The 18,560-nt window shown below is 44.4% G+C and overlaps 1 protein-coding gene and 1 long non-coding RNA gene across 2 annotated transcripts; one reads left to right on the forward strand and one right to left on the reverse strand.

Moving 5' to 3' along the window:
- Window positions 1-674: 674 nt before the first annotated feature.
- Window positions 675-2,840, reverse strand: ADRB1 (adrenoceptor beta 1). Its single transcript, XM_077454982.1, has one exon. The coding sequence runs from the start codon at window positions 2,838-2,840 to the stop codon at window positions 1,674-1,676; it is 1,167 nt and encodes a 388-aa protein (XP_077311108.1). The 3' UTR covers window positions 675-1,673.
- A 10,843-nt stretch (window positions 2,841-13,683) lies between these two features.
- Window positions 13,684-16,836, forward strand: LOC143929945 (uncharacterized). Its single transcript, XR_013262661.1, has 2 exons — window positions 13,684-13,925; window positions 16,428-16,836. It is a non-coding gene; the product is annotated as an uncharacterized LOC143929945 (long non-coding RNA).
- Window positions 16,837-18,560: the final 1,724 nt, after the last annotated feature.

The following is an 18,560-nucleotide window of genomic DNA, read 5'->3' on the forward strand; positions in this document are numbered from 1 at the left end:
ATTTTCAGAAATCAGTCATTATGCTGCTTATGAGATGGGCAACAAGTAAAGAGATTTAAATAGACTCCATGTTTGTTTGTTTGCTTTATCTCCATTCTCTTAACTTTTCAAAAGGTAAACTAACATAGAAAAAAAATCCAACAGTAAAAGTGAGACTTTCCTGACTGCTCCTGTGCTCAGATTGAAAGGTAAGCCAAAAGGGGATTCCTGCTAGTATCAGTCCATAGGGCAAATAAAAATGTTACTTCAACCATGCAAGAAATGGCTTGAATGCCTTTTATGTGGGTCTTCAGTAGCTAGCTGTGGAACAATAATACCCAGCATTCCCCATCTGGGGTGGCTTGTTGGAGCTTCTGGGAATTGTAGTTCCGCAGCCACTGAACAAATGCAAATGAATGTGTGGTTTCTGATGTAGGCAAGATCTGCTGGGACTTGTGGTTTATAGACACTGAATAAGAGCAATTTTAAAGGCATGGCTCAGGTTTAATTGAAATTCTGGGTTATGTAGTTCTACAATCTGAGAAAAAAAAATAATTTGCTGGTACGAATGTTTGTTTTCACTGGGCCAAGGCTGAAATTTGTAGTTCCACAAGCTTCAGTTCAGCTACACATTGGATAGAGATAACCTAATGCGACTAGAACTATAAGTACCAGCATGCAAACTGAGACTGGAATTCAAAAGATTTAAAAGCATTTATTAACGAAAAAAAAAACATAATTACAATGTAAATCCTACATACCACTGTGCCAGATGCCATGTATAATTAACCCCTTCCTAGCCTGTAGGATCCCACCTTTAGCATCCAATATAAGCTCTGTACTATCTGGGTCCTGGGTATTGAAAGGACCCTACCAGAACAGAAATAGACTTATTTTTAAAGGCTCAGGCAGCAGGGCTGTCATGTTTATCTCACCTTTTACTACTTGGTCAGTCACTGATCAAGAACAAATATGCTAGTGTGTGTGACCCCCATGTTTCAGGACTCCCTGATGGGCACATGCTGCCCCCAGGTCAGTGACTCAGTAGTAGTACAGCTAGGATGAGAATGACAGCAATGCCAGGTGAGCTTTAAAAACAAGTCAGCAATTGAAGCCTGTATCTTTTTATCCGGATAAACTCCCTTTAATGTGCTGTTTAATATAAACATATTATTCCTTGTGCAATGTGCACAACTTGAGGTAGACCTTTATATGTCACTAGACCAATAAATTACAATACCTTAAAATTATAATTTTAGCAAAAAAAGGAACATATTATTCTGTTTTAACCCCATGTAAAACAACAGAATGCAGACTTAACTCTTTCAGAGCCAGAAGTTGGTTTTGCTGTCCTGACATTCATATAGGAGAGATAAGTGCAATTGAAAGGACAATTTAGGTAGGTCACTGTGTGTTACCTGAAGAGTACTATGTACCATGAACAAAACTTTTCTTCATTATGCTATGCTATCTGTTGGGTGCCGTCTCTACACCAGGGTGTCCTTTGTGTAGTAGAGTTCCAATGAAGTGTTTTATATCCCTGAGCTTTCCATAGTCAACGTGTTCAACTGACCTCCCTGTAGGGTCAGATGCCCATACAGAACCTTCGTGCTTACCAGAACTGGCTTACCAGTGCATAGTCCAATTGCAGTGGTACGTGATCCTTATAACCACATTCGTGCCCTTTGCTCATGCTAGGCTGGTTGCAGAGACTCCTCATTCCCATTATATTCAGACCATGTCCCCAAAGCATTGGTCGTGTCCATAGAATTGGTAAACCCACCAGATTGTCGGGACAAGTCCCCTGTGACATGTAACCTTCTATCTGCCTTCCTAGGGCAACACAGGAGTCTTTTAAAGGCTTTCCTGAAATCCGGGCTCCGGCAGTAGATAATGGGATTAAAAATGGAGTTGACATATCCCAACCAATTTAAGAACAAAAAGAGTTTGTCAGGGATGAGGTTCCTGTAAAATACATTGACTATATTGGCCAGGAAAAAGGGTAGCCAGCACAAGGTGAAGGTGCCCATAATGATGCCCAGTGTCTTCAGGGCTTTGTGCTCCTTGGCCACCAACATTTTGGAAAGCCTTCTGCGGCTTGACCTGGCAAGATGGAGAGCCTGGTTGTGGTAGAAACGACCTTCACACTTGTCTATCTTCTTCATCTGCTTCTTAGCCTCCTTAAAGACACGAAAGTAAACAAAAATCATAACTACCAAAGGGATATAGAAGGATATAATGGAAGAGGCAATAGCATATGCCCGGTTGGTTACAAAGTCACAGCATCCAGGGTCTTCATAGCAGCTCAAGGCCTCTGGGTCATCAGTATCCCTCCACCAGTGCATCATAATGGGTAGGAAGGACACCAGGGCAGAAATTGCCCACACAGTACAGACAATGCCCTTTGCCCTGGCCTTTGTGAGAAGGCTCTGGTATCGGAAGGGTGAGGTAATAGCAATATACCTGTCTATGGCAATGACACAAAGTGTCTCAATGCTGGCAGTCACACACAAGACATCCACTGAGGTCCAGAACTCACAGAAGATGGAGCCATACATCCAGGTACCACTCACCACAAGGGTGGCCCCCAGGGGCACCACGAACAAGCCCATGATCAGGTCTGCACAGGCTAAGGAAGTGATGAAGACATTGGTTAGTGTTTGCAGACGCTGGTTCTTTCCTATGGCCACAATGACCATGATATTGCCCATCAGAATGAGCAAGATGATGATGGACATCAAAATGGCCATACCAACTGTCCACTGCTGGGACATCTCTGGAAGCAGTTGCATAGTGCTTGGCACTGTTGGAGGTAGGCTACTCCGGTTTTTGCAGTCAGGGGACACCCATCCATCCCCCATTGTAGCAGCAGAACTTGAGGGTTCAGCTAAAGAAGGGGGGTTGGTGTATCATGTCAGTGCAGTGCTGAGCAGCAGGGCAATTTTAGAACAGGCTCCTGGGTCCAAATTGGTGGAAACTGTTGGGCACCACCTGGAATTGTTGGTCTCAGGAACTCCTGGGTAGGTCACACCGGGTACAGAGCTAGTGGTAATATTTCTCCAGGCACTGATTGGTAGAACAGTACTGGTGGCTATAGAGTCAACGTACTCTACAGTGGTGGGAGCACCAAATTCAGAGCTCCTGAATCTTGCTGTAGCTCCAATAGTTTCTGTATCAGCAGATACAGATGCAGAACCCGTGAATGGGGTGGGATAATGCCTTTGTCTGGAACAGTCTGTAGCAAGTATACAGTTTTCAGATCTGGTGTTGTTTGTTACACAGGCAAGAGTACCTTCAGAGCTGCTGTTTGCAGTTGTTATATTCTTCCACTTGGTGCTAGTTGATGCACTGAGAGCAGTGAGTGTGCCTCCAGATCTTCCTGCTCCTCCAATGAACGGGGTGACTGCTGAGCTTATGGTAGCAGTAGTTCCATTGCACCCAGAAGATGGTGATTCCTTATTGAAGATGTAATGCTCACTCAGACAGGTGGTGACCCCAAACCCTGGGTTATGCTGCTTGGCACTGGAAGTGGTAGGAATTACTGTCCTCTGGCCAGAGTAAGCAGCTGATGATCTAGTACAATGACAGGTCCTAGAAGTGGACCCTGGGCACCTTTCTAATGGCACTTCTGTGCCCAGTGTGAGCAGCTGGTGAGCCAGTGCTGTAGATACAACTGCTGAGACTGACTGGTACTCTTCTCTCCCCACTTGTGGAGGTGCTTGCTGCTGGTAGTAGTAGTTACATAACTCCTGCGTCCTGTAGCAGCAAATGATGACTTTTCCTTACAGAAGCAGACATCTGCCAGTGGGGTGCAAGCTTTAGTAGTGTTGCTGTTGGCAGAAGTAGTTACAAAGCACCAGCAATCAGTCAGGCATGTGCAGTCTTTGGGTCCTGGACTCCTCTGCCTGTTACTGCTACCAGATGTAGGTCCTTTGTGATCCGCTAGGCAGCTCCAGTCTCTGTGCTGTAGTCTCCACTCTCTGGCACTGATGCCAATAGTAGTTTCAGAGATGCAAATATCAGTCTGGCAGGTGCTGCCTCTGAAGGTATCAGATGCACAGTCTCTAGAACCAGCCTGGCAAGTGCTGCCCCTGATAGTGGTTGCAGTGTCCTTAGGATCAGTCTGGCAGGTTCTGCCCCTGGTAGTGTTTGCAGAGTCCTCAGGATCAGTCTGGCAGGTTCTGTCCCTGGTAGTGGCTGCAGAGTCCTTAGGATCAGTCTGGAAGGTGCTGCCCCTGGTAGTGGTTGCAGAGCCCTCAGGATAAGTCTGGCAGGTTCTGCCCCTCGTAGTGGCTGCAGAGTCCTCAGGACCAGTCTGGCAGGTGATGCCCCTGGTAGTGGTTGCAGAGTCCTCAGGACCAGTCTGGCAGGTGCTGCCCCTGGTAGTGGTTGCAGAGTCCTCAGGACCAATCTGGCAGGTGCTGCCCCTGGTAGTGGTTGCAGAGTCCTCAGGACCAATCTGGCAGGTGCTGCCCCTGGTAGTGGTTGCAGAGTCCTCAGGATCAGTCTGGCAGGTGCTGACTCTGATGTTGATAGTAGTTCCACAGTCCCTAGGACCAGTTTGAGAGGTGCTGGCGCTGCCTCTGCTAGTAGTAGTTGCGAAGTCCCTCGGACTAGTCTGGTAGGTGCTGCCTCTGATAGTGGTAGTTTCAGAGTCCCTAGGACCAGCCTGACAGGTGCAGCCTCTGATAGTGGTAGTAATTGCACAGTCCCTAGGACCAGTCTGGCAGGTGCAGCCTGTACTGTTCAGCTCTCTCCTCCTGTAGGATTTCAGCATGTTTGTGAACTGTGCAGCTTCTCCAGCTCCCTGTCCACCTCCCCTCCCTCCAGCTTCCCCTCCCAGCCAATCAGAGAGGAGGAGAGGAAGGATTCAGCTTCATAACCACGCCCATCTGTCAAATGTTCTCTACCAGCGCTGATCATCGGGGAGAAGAGTATGTGAACTCAACTCCAGTGACGTCAAAATGCAACACACACACATGCAACCTGCTGCCTGACATCTGCCATACTCTGTGCCAATCCACCGCTGACGTCACACACAGCTGATAATTTACTATAGGGGGCATTTTCTTTCATCTTTTTAAATTTTACTTTAAATCATCCAGAAAGAGGAAAGGGAAATAATTGTACTCCTTTAAATGTAACCAAAATGGGAAGTTTGTAATTTTGTTGTCTGATACATATTCATCCTGACAGCATAGGAAGAACCTTGGATAAGACCCCAGGATCAACATGGGGGGTTGGTATGGCAGGGACAGTGACAGTCCTGAGACCATAGAAAAATATGGGGTAGTTCCACTTTATGAGCCAGTTCACACCACATGCAGCCCCTGCGTTTTTTTTTTCTGTATCAAAAACGCATGGGACGTAGGTTATGTGGTTTCCATTGGCATAGTTAACTTTAGTGCGGTCAGTTCCAGGGAATTCCAATTACACAAAAAAAAGTAGAACATGCTGCATTTTTCCTGCACTGGAACATGTTAAAACACATAAAAAATGCAAAATAATGTACCGGAACATAGTAAAACACATCAAAACGCACCAGACCCCAGTACAGTGAAAAAAAAAAACATAAAAAAAGTATCTGGAATACACCTGGAAATGCGTTAAATCCGTGCATGCAGAAACGCATCCAGAACAGATCTGTAGTGTGTTTTTGTGGTGTGAACCGGCCCTGATACGTTTTTCCTGTGTTTTTTTCTGCATCAAAAATGCATTGAAAGTAGGTCATATGGTTTCTAATGGTATAGTGCACACCAGTGCGGTCAGTTCCAGGGCTTTTCAGTTCCAGAAAAAAAAAGTGGAACATGTTGCATTTTTCCTGCACTGGACTGTATTGGATTGCAGTAAAACGCTTTAAAAACATGCCAGAATGTATTGGAATGCAGTAAAATGCAATACAAATGCACTGGACCCTAATACAGTGGGAAAAAAAACAGGAAAAGAGAATAAAAAAAAACTAGAATGCATCTGGAAACTCATCAAAAAGGTCTTAAAAACGCACATGCATAAATCCATCTGGAATGGATCTGGAGTGTGTTTTTGTGTAAACCCGCCTTGATACGTTTTTCCTGTGTTTTGTTTCTTGCAAGACAAACGCTTCCCTTTAAATCCTATGGGACTTTTTACACCACTGTCTTACAGGTGCAGTGCGTTTTGAAAAGTCTTGCATGATGCATCTTTGGTGTGGTTTTGAGTCACATGGACATTTTTTCACAGGTGCAGGCAACCCAAAAATGCACCAAAAACGCACAGCAAACGCATGTTTTTAAAGCTTTTTACTGCAATCCAGTACAGTCCAGTGCAGGAAAAATGCAGCATGTTCCACTTTTTTTTTCTGGAACTGGAAAGCCCTGGAACTGACCGCACTGGTGTGAACTATACCATTAGAAACCACATGACCTACTTTCAATGCATTTTTGATGCATAAAAAAACACAGGAAAAATGTATGCAGCATCGAAGTAGGATCGTTGCTGGGAGCAGCGGCGGCAGCAGAGGAAGAGGAAGAAAAACACCAGACAGAAGAGCGGAAGAAGGAGAAGACCGGAGGATGAAGATGCGGGAGAAGATGGAGGAAGAAGCCGCAAAGAAGATTTTTGATAAAAGACTTGTCAAAAACTGTCTACTGTATTTTTTAACACTACACTACACTACTTTTCTTCAAGGTGAATGGGTAGGGGTATGATGTACCCTATACTCATTCACCCGAGGGGGGGGGGGGATCTGGGGACCCCCTTTGTTTGGTCTGATCTGTATAGATGTTTTAATAAAATTGACTTTTTCCAGTGCTAAATCTTTCATCTGATTTCTAAATTGCTGTAATTGTAAATTCCAAAAGTCAATATAAAGGAATAGTAGTGGTAAAAAAAAAGCACTTGTGAGTTTAACCAATCTTGTTTTTTTGTACATTTCTCCTATAAGGGGGCGTGGCAATGGGTGTGTCCTATGCCTGCATACTTTTGCTGATACGTGTTCCTCATTCCCATCTCAAAAAGTTGGAAGGTATGCTTATCATCCAGGGAGGTGTATTTGCTTTAAAAAAAGTTTGGTGTGGGGGGAATAAGAATGTCACGCTGAAGAACCATTGCCCCCCAACAGTCACCTATCCGTAAGGTGTCATATCTTTTATATTGTAAGCTCTTATGAGCAGAGCCCTCTTGTATTCTTATTGTATTGTAACTGAACTGTCTTCCTTTATATTGTAAAGCTCTGCCCAAACTGTTGGCACTATATAAATCCTGTATAATAATTTTAATAAGAGGGACACAGTTCCCTCCCCCACCCCTGAACAATATACACTCTTTAACTGCTTGCCGACCAGCCGCCGTCGTTATACGGTAGCAGGTTGGCATTGCTGTGCCAATCGCCATAGGTGTACGTCGGCTGCTTTAAGATCTCTAGGGGGCACGTGAGCACTGCAACGCTGGAGTCGACCCGCATTTGCTCCTCAGAGAGCCAGAACAGGGATCTGTCAATGTAAACAAACAAATCCCTGTTCTGTCAGGAAAATAGAGAGAAATCTACTGTTCCTAGTGATCAGGGACAGTGATCTCTCTCCTTCTCTAGTCAGTACCCTCCCCCAAAGTTATAAATACCTCCCAGGGAACACTTAACCCCTTGATCGCCCCCTAGTGTTAACCCCTTCCCTGCCTGTGACGTTTATACAGTAATCAGTGGCTATTTTTAGCACTGATCTCTGTAAAAATGTCACTGGTCCCAAAAAAGTGCCAAAAGTGTCTGATCGGTCTGCCGCAATGTTGCGGTCCCACTCAAAATCGCTGATACTAGTAAAAAAAATCCACAAATCTATCCCATAGTTTGTAGACGTTATAACTTTTGCGCAAACCAATAAATATACGTTTGTGATTTTTTTTATCAAAAAGAAATGTAGAAGAATACATATTGGCCTAAACTGACGAAGACTATTTTTTTTTGGATATTTATTATAGAAAAAAGTAAAAAATATTGTTATTTTTTTCAAAATTGTCACTCTTTTTTTTTATAGCGCAAAAAAAAAAAAAAAAAACGCAGAGGTAATCAAATACCACCAAAAGAAAGTTCTATTTGTGAGAAAAAAATACATCAAATTTTTGTTTGTGTACAATGTATGACCATGCAATTGTCAGTTAAAGCGACACAGTGCTATATTGCAAAAAATGGCCTGGTCATTAGGGGGCAAATCCTTCCAGTCCTTAAGTGGTTAAAGCCCATCTCTAAGCTGCAAAAGGCAGCCGTATGGGGTTGTACACATGACATCGCCTCAGAAAAAAAGATTATAATCCCCCGTCGCATTCAGTGGGCAGTGCCACTACCAAATGCTACCCATTCAAGTGAATAGGGCTGTGCAGCAACTGCATGCAATGCACACGGTTAACACAGGTGCCTGTCCGCGGTGGATTGATTTTCGAGGAAGAAGCAAGGTCTGCTGCAAATGTAATCTCAGTGCCAAGGGTTAAATACTTGTTTAAACACTTTTTTTTTCCTTTCCGGTTGCCAGTGCTCTTCTCTTCTCCTCTATGTGCCAGCAGTGCACTGTCCCTGTATTATAATCCATGACATCAGAAGACCTGCTACTACTGCATCATGGGGAGAAGAGGCTGCAGAGACCAGTCTCTTCCTTAAGACAGGCAGCAGTGCTTACCTTCCCTGAAAAGTGATCCACAGTGGATCGCTTTTTCAGAGGGCGGTTTAGCAGTGGCTGGCAGGCGTTCAGGAGGCACTGCTGCACTTTTTTTCTTGTTTTCTTTTCTTGGTCATTGTGGGACTGTGCCACAACTGAAAGCTAAGAGTTTGGCATGTAGTTGCAGTTCAGTCATATTGCTCTCAATGGGTGCATTTTGACAGGTGGTACAGCCTGAATTAAAACGCAGTAGCTGCAGAGCATCATGGCCATGACATGTGTGCAAACCTGTCTGGCTGTAATGTTAAGGCATGTACAAGTTAAATGTCGTCCAACAAACGATCTGCCGATTTTCTCATCATTAGTAGGGTGCTTTCAACAGCTGATTCTGAATTTTTGTATGACAAAAGCTGGATGAGCAGACTATTACATTTTAATCGTATGTAAACACAACATCTGATTTTTGTATAATTAGTATAGTTTTCATCCGAAAAAATCGTAAGAGTAAGACTACGCATGCTCAGAAACTAAAGAACATGTGCAAAACTATTCAACACTTCTGACGTTGAATTCTGTCATACGAGAATTTTCATATGGTGAGTAACCTGTTCACTTTCCACATGAGACTAGCATGAAACAAAAACTGACAAAAATGTGTCCGATAATCTGATTCTGTGTACAAGGCTTTAGCATACAGGCTAAAACTGCAACATAATTGCCTGTTTTTACTGCCCCCCCAGGCTGCCCATGTGTAAGCCTGTCTCTAGGGGAGGGTCAGGAAATAAAATGGATTTTTCTGGTCCTGTAGATCCAATTGAACCCAATTAATCAGGCACACAGTACATGGTTCCCTAAACATTGCAGCATCTTTTTCTTTTTTTGTGTAAATGCCTTTTATTTTCTCAGTCAATTGTCCTATTTCATCTCCATATCTGAGCTGAGAGAGCTGAGTAGAGGGGATACAGATTCCAAGAAGAGGAATCTCTTCTAAAGAAGATGCACTACAGTTTCAGCAAATTGCTTGCTGAAACTGTAGTGCATCATCTTTAGAAGAGGCTTTCTTCTGGGACGACAGCCATGCGGACCAATTTGATGCGTTGTGCGGTGTATGGTCTGAGCACTGACAGGCTGACCCCCCACCCCTTCAAACTCTGCAGCAATGCTGGCAGCACTCATACATCTATTTCTCAAAGACAACCTCTGGATATGACGCTGTGCACATGACTTAAAATCAGGGGAAAATTGTGTGTGCGTGTTGTACGAACGGCTGCCTTGGAGGGGAAGGAGGGAACGAGCGCCACCGAAATAGACAGAGCTGGGTCTCCTGTGTACTCAGCTCAGCTTGCAGTCCCACCCCTTGGCCTGGCTCTTATGATGGACATAACACTGGTCCAATGGTGGCACGTTAATGCTAGGAGGTGGGACTGGGCGTGACTGCGAGCAGAGCTGAGTACACAGGAGTTTCGTCTCTGTCTATTTTGGCGGCACTCGTTCCCTCCTTCCCCTCCGAGGCAGCTGTTCGACATATAACACGCACACATGATTTTCCCCCGATTTTAAGGGGCAAAATGTGTGTGTTATACGCCAATAAATAATGTGTATTCACATTTAACCCATATGGAACATAACTCTTCAAAAGGTAAAAAGGTTTTTAAGGTTACTTTGGAAGAGAAATCCATCATCTTCCTTTTTTAGCATCCATTAACTGTTTCCCGTCCAGTCGCTGCCATTATACTGTTGCAGGTTGGCTCCCCTGGGCGAACTGTCGTAGCTGTATGTCGATTGCTTTAAGACCACGCTGCGCCATGACGGACCCAGCTACGATGACGCGATGACCGCTGGGCACCCGCGATCACTTCTGAGAGAGGCAGAACGGAGGTCTGTCAATGTAAACAGACAGATCTCCGTTCTATCAGGGGAGAGGAGCCATATCTGTTGTTCATACTAAGTATTAACAATGATCGGTCTCCTCCCCCAGGCAGTCCCATCCCCCCACAGTTAGAAGCACTCCCTAGGACACACATTTAACGCCTTGCTCGCCCCCTAGATTTAACCTCTTCCCTGCCAATAACATTATTACAGTAATCAGTGGCTATTTTTAGCTCTGATCGCTGTATAAATGTCAGTGGTCCCAAAAAAAGTGTCAAAAGTGTCTGACCTGTCCGCCGCAATGTTGCAGTCCCAATAAAAAAATGCAGATCACTTCTATTACTAGTAAAAAAAAAATTATAATAAAAATGCCATAAACATATCCCCTATTTTATAGACACTATAACTTTTTTCGCAAACCAATCAATATACACTTATTGCAATTTTTTTATCAAAAATATGTAGAAGAATACATATCGACCAAAACTGAGGAAAACATTTATTTAATTTTTTTGGGGGTTATTTATTATAGCAAAAGGTAAAAAATATGTTTTTTTTTTTTTTTTTTCCAAAATTGTCACTCTTCTTTTGTTTATAGCACAAAAAAAAAAAAAATTGCAGAGGCGATCAAATACCACATAAAGAAAGCTCTATTTGTGAGAAAAAAGTCAATTTTGTTTTTGTACAGCATTGCACGACCGCAAAAAATGGCTTGGTCATTAAGGGGCCAAATCTTCTGAGGCTGAAGTCATTAAGATTGCATATTTGACAGCCCCCACATTTGTAATATCCGGTGAGATTGTGAAATGGGGGGACCGAGAGGGAGGGTCTAATATGCTACGTACGACTTTGTCTTTTAATGACGTAACCCCTCTAACCTCAGGACTCATTCTGCAAGATGTGACAGTGCTTCCCTAAAATGCGTTTGACAATTTGAAGTAATCCAAGAAATACTACCAAGCTTGCAATCTTCCTTTATGTTCTTATTTACCCTGTCCCTCAATAGCATTTCTTCTGTCCATAGTTCCAGTGTAACAGGGTCATACTCCTTCTCTAGAAATCTGCCTTTCAATTTCCCAGTTTCCCCATTGAAATCCTCAAGGATGGTACAATTCCTTATTAAACAGAAGAACTGACCCTTGGGAACTCCTTTTAACCAGGGTCGATGATGACAACTATGCCTTGAAATGTACGCATTTCGATCGTGGGTTTGAAAAAATATGACACGATCACACGGCCTTTATCATCTTTAATGGTCAGATCCAAAGAAATGAATTTACTCTTGGATAATCTCATAACTACATTTAATGCCTCTATCATTTTAATTTAATGTGTTCATGAATTCCGTCAGTGATGTAGAGTCACCTCTCCATATGGGGAGGATGTCATCAATATATATTGCCCACAGGACCAGTTCATTCTTGCATTGGGTATAGATGACATGACCTCCTCCCATCTAGCCATGAACAAATTTGCCATACTAGGAGCATGCTTGGCCCCATTGCAACCCCCCTATTTTGGAGGAAGAAACTTTCCATGAAAAATAAATAATTATGTGTAACTGCATACAGTATTTAAATAAGTCCATAATAAATTCTTTCTGGATGGAGCCTAACTGGGAATCCTTATCAAGATAGTATTACACTGCAGATGTACCTAGTTCATGAGGAATGATTGTATATAGTGATGCGACGTCTGCTGTCAGCAACCACTATCATTCCTGAAAGGAACATTCCCCTATCAAATTAATGACTGATTTTGTATCCTTAACATACGAGGGCATTTCTTTTCACTAGTGGCTGCAAAAATGTATCAATATATTTGCCCACCTGGGAAGTGACAAAATCAATGCCACTCCATGTCTTGTCTGTGTGATTATATCTCAGCTTATATCACATGTTAGTGGTGCTGCTATTTACACATCTAGTTATTCACAATCGCAGTTTTATCTTGTTTTTTTATATATAGATATAGAAAAAGCTAAATATTACAATGACTTTACATTCCTTTTAATAGAAAAAGACAAGAGCACCACGAAACACCTGATACATCACCTATTCCTGGGTGTGGACTCATCACTATAATCACTCTCCAATACTGGGAGTTATTTTGGGATTTTCTGCTGATTAGTAAAATTACACCAAAAGGGAAAAACCTGAGTGTTGTTCAGTGGGATTATGCAAAAAGGAGTTTAATTTTCAAAGTTCTTTGTGAAGCACAATTTGGGAGTAATACCTGGATGTACGGCTTACTGAAGTTTATGGAAAGTTATAAAAGAATGTTACCCTCTACATGTTTTATACCCTCCCCCATACCCCCTTACCTGTTGTATTGGGTGGAATGTACACGCTTGCCTGCCCGCCCAGCAGCTCCCCAGCAATGTCCTGCAATGGTCTAACTGTCTGTGCTAGTATCCTCCACTGTCATCTTGGTCCTCTTCAGCCAGCTACTAATTCTGAGTTATTATTATTATTATTATACAAGATTTATATAGTGCCAACAGTGTGTGCAGCACTTTACAATGATAGAGCAGACAGAACAATTACAATACAATTCAATACAGGAGGATCAGAGGGCCCTGCTCGTTAGAGCTTACAATCTAGGAGGGAGGATCAAGTGATACAAAAGGGTAAAAACTGCGGGGGGATGTGCTGATGAAGAAAATGAAAGTACAGCTGTTAGGTGGAGGCAGGATAGGCTTCTCCGAAGAGAAAAGTTTTCAGGGATCAGCTGAAAGTGGAAAGATTTGGAGATAGTCTGATAGATTGGGGTAGGGAATTCCAGAGGATGGAAGATGCTCCGGTAAAGTCCTGGAGGCGAATATGGGAGGAGGTGACGAGGAAGCTAGAGATCAGGAGGTCTTGGGAGGAACGAAGAGGACAATTAGGTTGGCATTTTGAGACTAGGCGAGTGATGTAGCTGGGAAAAGAGTTGTGGATAGCTTTGTAAGTTATTGTTAGTATTTTGAATTTAATTTGTTGGGTGAGAGGCTGTCATGTACCTGGGTGTCATTGAACTGGGATGCTCCTGGTTCCACAGCTGCAACCTTACCTGTTGTGCCTCTGGGGGGAGCTCTGGAGTTGTTACAATGTTCTCCCAGCTTGATGCATTGCCTTGGACTCACTAGCCCCACCTGCTGCCAGCTGCGGACAATATAAAATCAAGCAGCCCATAAATAGCAGCACTTCCTGTTACTCAGTGCCTGTTGGTGTGGACTAGCTCCCTGGGTGTATTGATAGCACCGTGATTCTGATTACCGTATATGGACTTCTGCCTGGATTCTTGACCACTCTCTAGCCTGCTGATTTCGTACTTCACCGCCAGCTCGTTTATGACCTCTGCCTGCCTGACCACTCTCTGTATTTCAATTGTGTACCGCTTTGCCTGATCTGTTGTTGCTGAATTTTGCCTGAATCCTCAGCACACAAGCTCCACTTCGAACACTACCTACCACAGGTACCTTGCAGTGGAGGGATTGGCAGAGAGGGGTAGCAGACATTGAGCGGTTTGTAAACTGGATGAGCCTTGCAGCAGCATTCATGATGAATTGAAGGGGAGATAGCCTATTGAAAGCTAAACCAATGAAGAGGGAGTTGCAGTAGTTGAGGCGACAGATAACCAGGGAGTGAATTAGGAGCTTTATAGTATTATTAGTTAGGAAGGGACATAGTTTGCAGATGTTGCGGAGGTTGAGGCAGCAAGCTTTGAAAAGGGATTGCATGTGGGGCCAAAAGGAGAGTTCAGAGTCCAGGATAACACCTAGCACCCTGGCATGTGGGGATGGGTGGATAGTTGTGCCATTGCTCTTGACAGAGGGAAGAGGCATGTGGGGGAGGAAATATTATGAGCTTGGTTTTGGAAAAGTCGAGTCTGCGGAAGTGGTGTGACATCCATACAAATATGTCAGTTAGTAAGTTAGTGATGCGTGAGGAGACTGATGGAGTGAGTTGGGGGGTGGAGAGATAGATTTGGGTGTCATCAATGTAGAAATTATATTGGAAGCCATGGGAGGCTATCAGCTGACCCAGGGAGGAGGTGTAGATTGAAAATAGGAGAGGTCCAAGAACAGAACCTTGGGGGACCCCGACGGAGAAAGGAAAAATCAGAGACGGAAGTAGAATTATAAGGGACACTGAAGGTGCAGTAGGATAGGGTGAGAGCCAGTGAAGAGAACATACATGGAGGCCAAGGGAGTAAAGTTTGAGGAGGGTAGGTCAACAGTATCAAAGGCAACCGAAAGGTCCAGAAGTAGGAGTACAGAATAGTGTCAGTTGCTTTTTGCTGTTAATAAGCAATTTGTGAGTTTTAGAAGAGCAGTTTCTTGTGGAGTGTTGAGAGCGAAACCCAGACAGCAGGGGATCAAGAAGGTTATTCTTAAAGAGGAAGTAAACCCTGGTGGGTTTTTCTTCCTTTCTTCTTTCCTGCAAAGTAAAGGCATAATGTGCTAGTATGCATCACATACTAGCACATTATGTGTCACCTGCAAACAAAGCCCCCGTGTTCTTCCTTCTGGGTCTGCGACTGGCATGACCCGTGAGACGTCTCTCCCGAGCATGCCCGTGGGAGCCACTGGTCACGGCACACTCGCCTGAAGAAATGGCACAGGCGCCCATTCTTTCAGAGCTCATGCGCCGATGACATCATCCGCACAGTAAACTAAATATATCCTGAACGACACACGTTTAGGCAATATTTACAGTAGCTATAGGTAAGCCTTATTCTAGGCTTACCTATAGGTACAACTTTCCCATGGAGGTTTACAACCTCTTTAATGAGGTGGTCCCTCAGTTGGTTGTAGAAACAGGCGTTCAAGGAGTTTAGAGGAAAAGGAGAGCAAGGAGATAGGGCATAGATTGGTAGAGTCCAAGGATGGCTTTTTAAGTATGGGGGTGACCAGTGCATGTTTTAGAGCGTTGGGGAAGATGCCAGATAAGAGGGAGAGATTGGAGATGTGGGTTAAAGATTGTAGTATAGAGTCAGAGGGTGATCCTAGTATTTGAGAGGGAATAGGGTCCAGGGGACAGGTGGGCGTTAGAAATGAGTTTAGCAACTTCGTCTATAGTAGCAGGTTTGAATAAGGGGAGTGTTAATTGTACCTGTTGACATAGGGTGTTAAGTGGGGGAGATACCTGTAGAGTGGAGATTTCATCATAAGTTGAATCAATCTTATTTCTGCTGTGACTAGCAATCTACTGGGCAGTAAGTGGGTCGGAATTGTGTACACACGATCAGAATTTCCAACAACGGATTTTACATAGTTAGTAAGGTTGAATAAAGACACCAGTCCATCCAGTTCAACTTGAGTGAGTGTCTGCAATTGTCCCTATCCCTGTACATTGCACACTCACATCAGTCCCATCATATACTAGGACCAATTTTGGACAGAAGTCAATTAACCTACCAGCATGTCTTTTAAGTGTGGGAGGAAACCAGAGTACCTAGAGAAAACCCATGCAGGCACAGGGAGAACATGCAAACTCCAGGCAGGTAGTGTCGTGGTTGGGATTTGAACCAGCAACGTTTTTTACTGCTAACCACTACACCCACATTTTGTTGAAAATTTGAGAACCAGATCTCAATTTTTTGTTGTCGGAAATTCCACCAAAAAATGTCTGATGTGAAATTTTGTCAAAGAGGTGGTCAGTAGCAGAATAGAAAAGAGCAGGGTTGAAGTGGCAAAGGTTTCAGCAAGGGCAGCTGAGACCGAGCTCCCCGATCCTCAGCCTAACTGTAAATCGGAACTGCTGGGAGCTGGTCACACTGTTTACACCTAAAATGAAAGCACAGTGCGTGCTCCCTGCCTCCCCTTATGCCGTGTACACATGGGCAGAATGTCCGACAGAAAAAGTCAGACGGGAGCTTTTCATCGTATATTCCGATCGTGTATATGCCTCATCAGACTTTTTTTTACGAAAATTCTGACAGACCTAGAAATAGAACATGTTTTAAATATTTCAGACGGAACCATTTCCTATCGGGAAAACTGCTCATCTTTATGCTGTTCCGACGGACCAAAAAAGACGCATGCTCTGAAGAAAGTACGAGACGAAAGCTATTGGCTACTGGCTATTGAACTTCCTTTTTCTAGTCCCGCCATACGTGTTGTACGTCACCACGTTCTAGACAGTCGGACTTTGATGTGATCGCGTGTAGGCAAGACAGATTCAGCAGAACTCCGTCAGAGACACCTTTGGAGTTTATTTTGATGGGAAAACCGGTCGTGTGTACGCAGCATTAGTGTCCGATTTGTCCACCGCAATATCGCAGTTCCACTACTTGCTGCCATTGCTGTCAGCAACTTTTCCTTGTTCGCTGTGTTTGTTGAGCTGTGATGTGATTTTCCAATAAAAGAAAGTGGTCTTCTGAAGAGTGCGGCAGTCCAGAGCTTGTTTTTTGTCTGTTAGGAGTGTTTGTATTAACAGGAATGTTGAAGTCGCCGAGAAGGATTGTGAGAATTTCAGAAGAGAGAAAGAAGGGTAGCCAGGCAGAGAAGTCATCAAGGAAAGTTGATAATGGTTCAGGGGACCGGTAGATCACAGCACATCTTAAGGAAGTTGGAGATAATAAACGTATACAGTGAGCTTCACGTTGAGAGGGAGGAGAGTGAAGAACCTGGAAGGTGCTCTGTGGGGATAGGAGGATTCCCACTCCACCTCCCATGTGCTCTCTAGGGGAGTGAGTCCAGAGAAGGCCACCATGGGAGAGGGAAGCAGGAGAAGGGGTGTCGGATTCATGTAGCCAGGTTTCGGTGACAAGTAGGTTAAAGGAGTAAGTGACAAAGAGGTTATGAATACCGGTGAGTTTGTTGCAGAGTGGGCATTCCAGAGGGCACAAGAGAAGGGGAGGCTGGTTTTGGGAAGAGGCCAGGGGATGTCAGGTGATGGTGATGGGTGTGTTGGGTACAGTTAAATAAGCGAGGCCCAGGGTTTGGGGATATATTTCCAGAGGTTAGGAAAAAGAAGTGTAAGAGAGGTAATATGAGAATATGATTTATATGAGGGGACATGCCTCAGCATCCCGGGGGGTTTCAATGTCATGTGGAATTAGGATTAGAAGGAGGTCATGAGCGCAGTAATAAGGAGAGGGCAGACGTGAGGGTGATATGTACAGATTGTGGGGTGGAGAAGAGGGGTGAAGAAAATAGAGTTTGAGGAGAGAGGCTGCAACTGTGAAAAGGAGAGGTAAAGAGTGCATGTTTCAGAGAGGAAGGAGAGATGATCTGGAAAGGAGGTCTGTTTTTTTATAAAGTAGTTTGCTGTTAATCCTTGCTTTGTGCAAATCGCTGAAGTGCCACTTATTTAACTGCTTGCCGCCCACCCCGCCGGGGCGACTTTCGTTCTGGGACGCCGTCATATGACAGCGTCCCAGAACGGCCGTTCTTGCGCGCGCATGGGGGCGAGCAGTGATCGCGGTCGCGCAGTGTTGCTAGGACACAGTGCAACCCCGATCTCTGTAAAGAGCCGCTTCCGCGGCTCTTTAACCATGTGATCGGCTGTGTTCAATCACAGCCGGTCACATGTAAACAAGGAAGTGCTGATAATCGGCTCTCCTCGCCTCACACTGACAGAGTGTTAGGAGAGAAGAGCCGATCAGTGGCATCTCCTCACAGGGGACAGCTAGGAATGTAATTAGGCCACTGATCTTCAGTGCCCTGATTACAATATTGCAATATAGTGTCACAACTTAATGCCCACCATTGCCCACCAATGCCAGCTATCAGTGCCCACCAGGGGCAGCAATCAGTGCCCACCACTGCCCACAAGTGCCACCAATCAGTGGCCATTAGTGATGACAGTCAGTTCTGGCAATCAGTGTCACCTATCAGTACTGCCCATCAATGCCCATCACTGCTGTCAATCAATGCCCATTAGTGCCCATCAGTACCGCCTATCTGTTCAACCTATTAGTGCCCACCAGTGCTGCCTATCAGTGCCCAACGGTAACACCTAACAGTGCCCATCAGTGGGACCTATCGGTGCTCCTCAGTGCCACCTATCAGTGCCCATAAGTGCGGCATATTAGTGCCTCCTCATCAGTGCCACCTAATCAGTGCCCATAAGTGCCGTCTCATCAGTGCCCATAAATGCCACC

Source organism: Lithobates pipiens, unplaced genomic scaffold (assembly GCF_037356315.1).
Source record: "Lithobates pipiens isolate NorthernLeopardFrog02 unplaced genomic scaffold, aLitPip1_a1.2 Scaffold_25, whole genome shotgun sequence".
Taxonomy (NCBI): domain Eukaryota; kingdom Metazoa; phylum Chordata; class Amphibia; order Anura; family Ranidae; genus Lithobates; species Lithobates pipiens.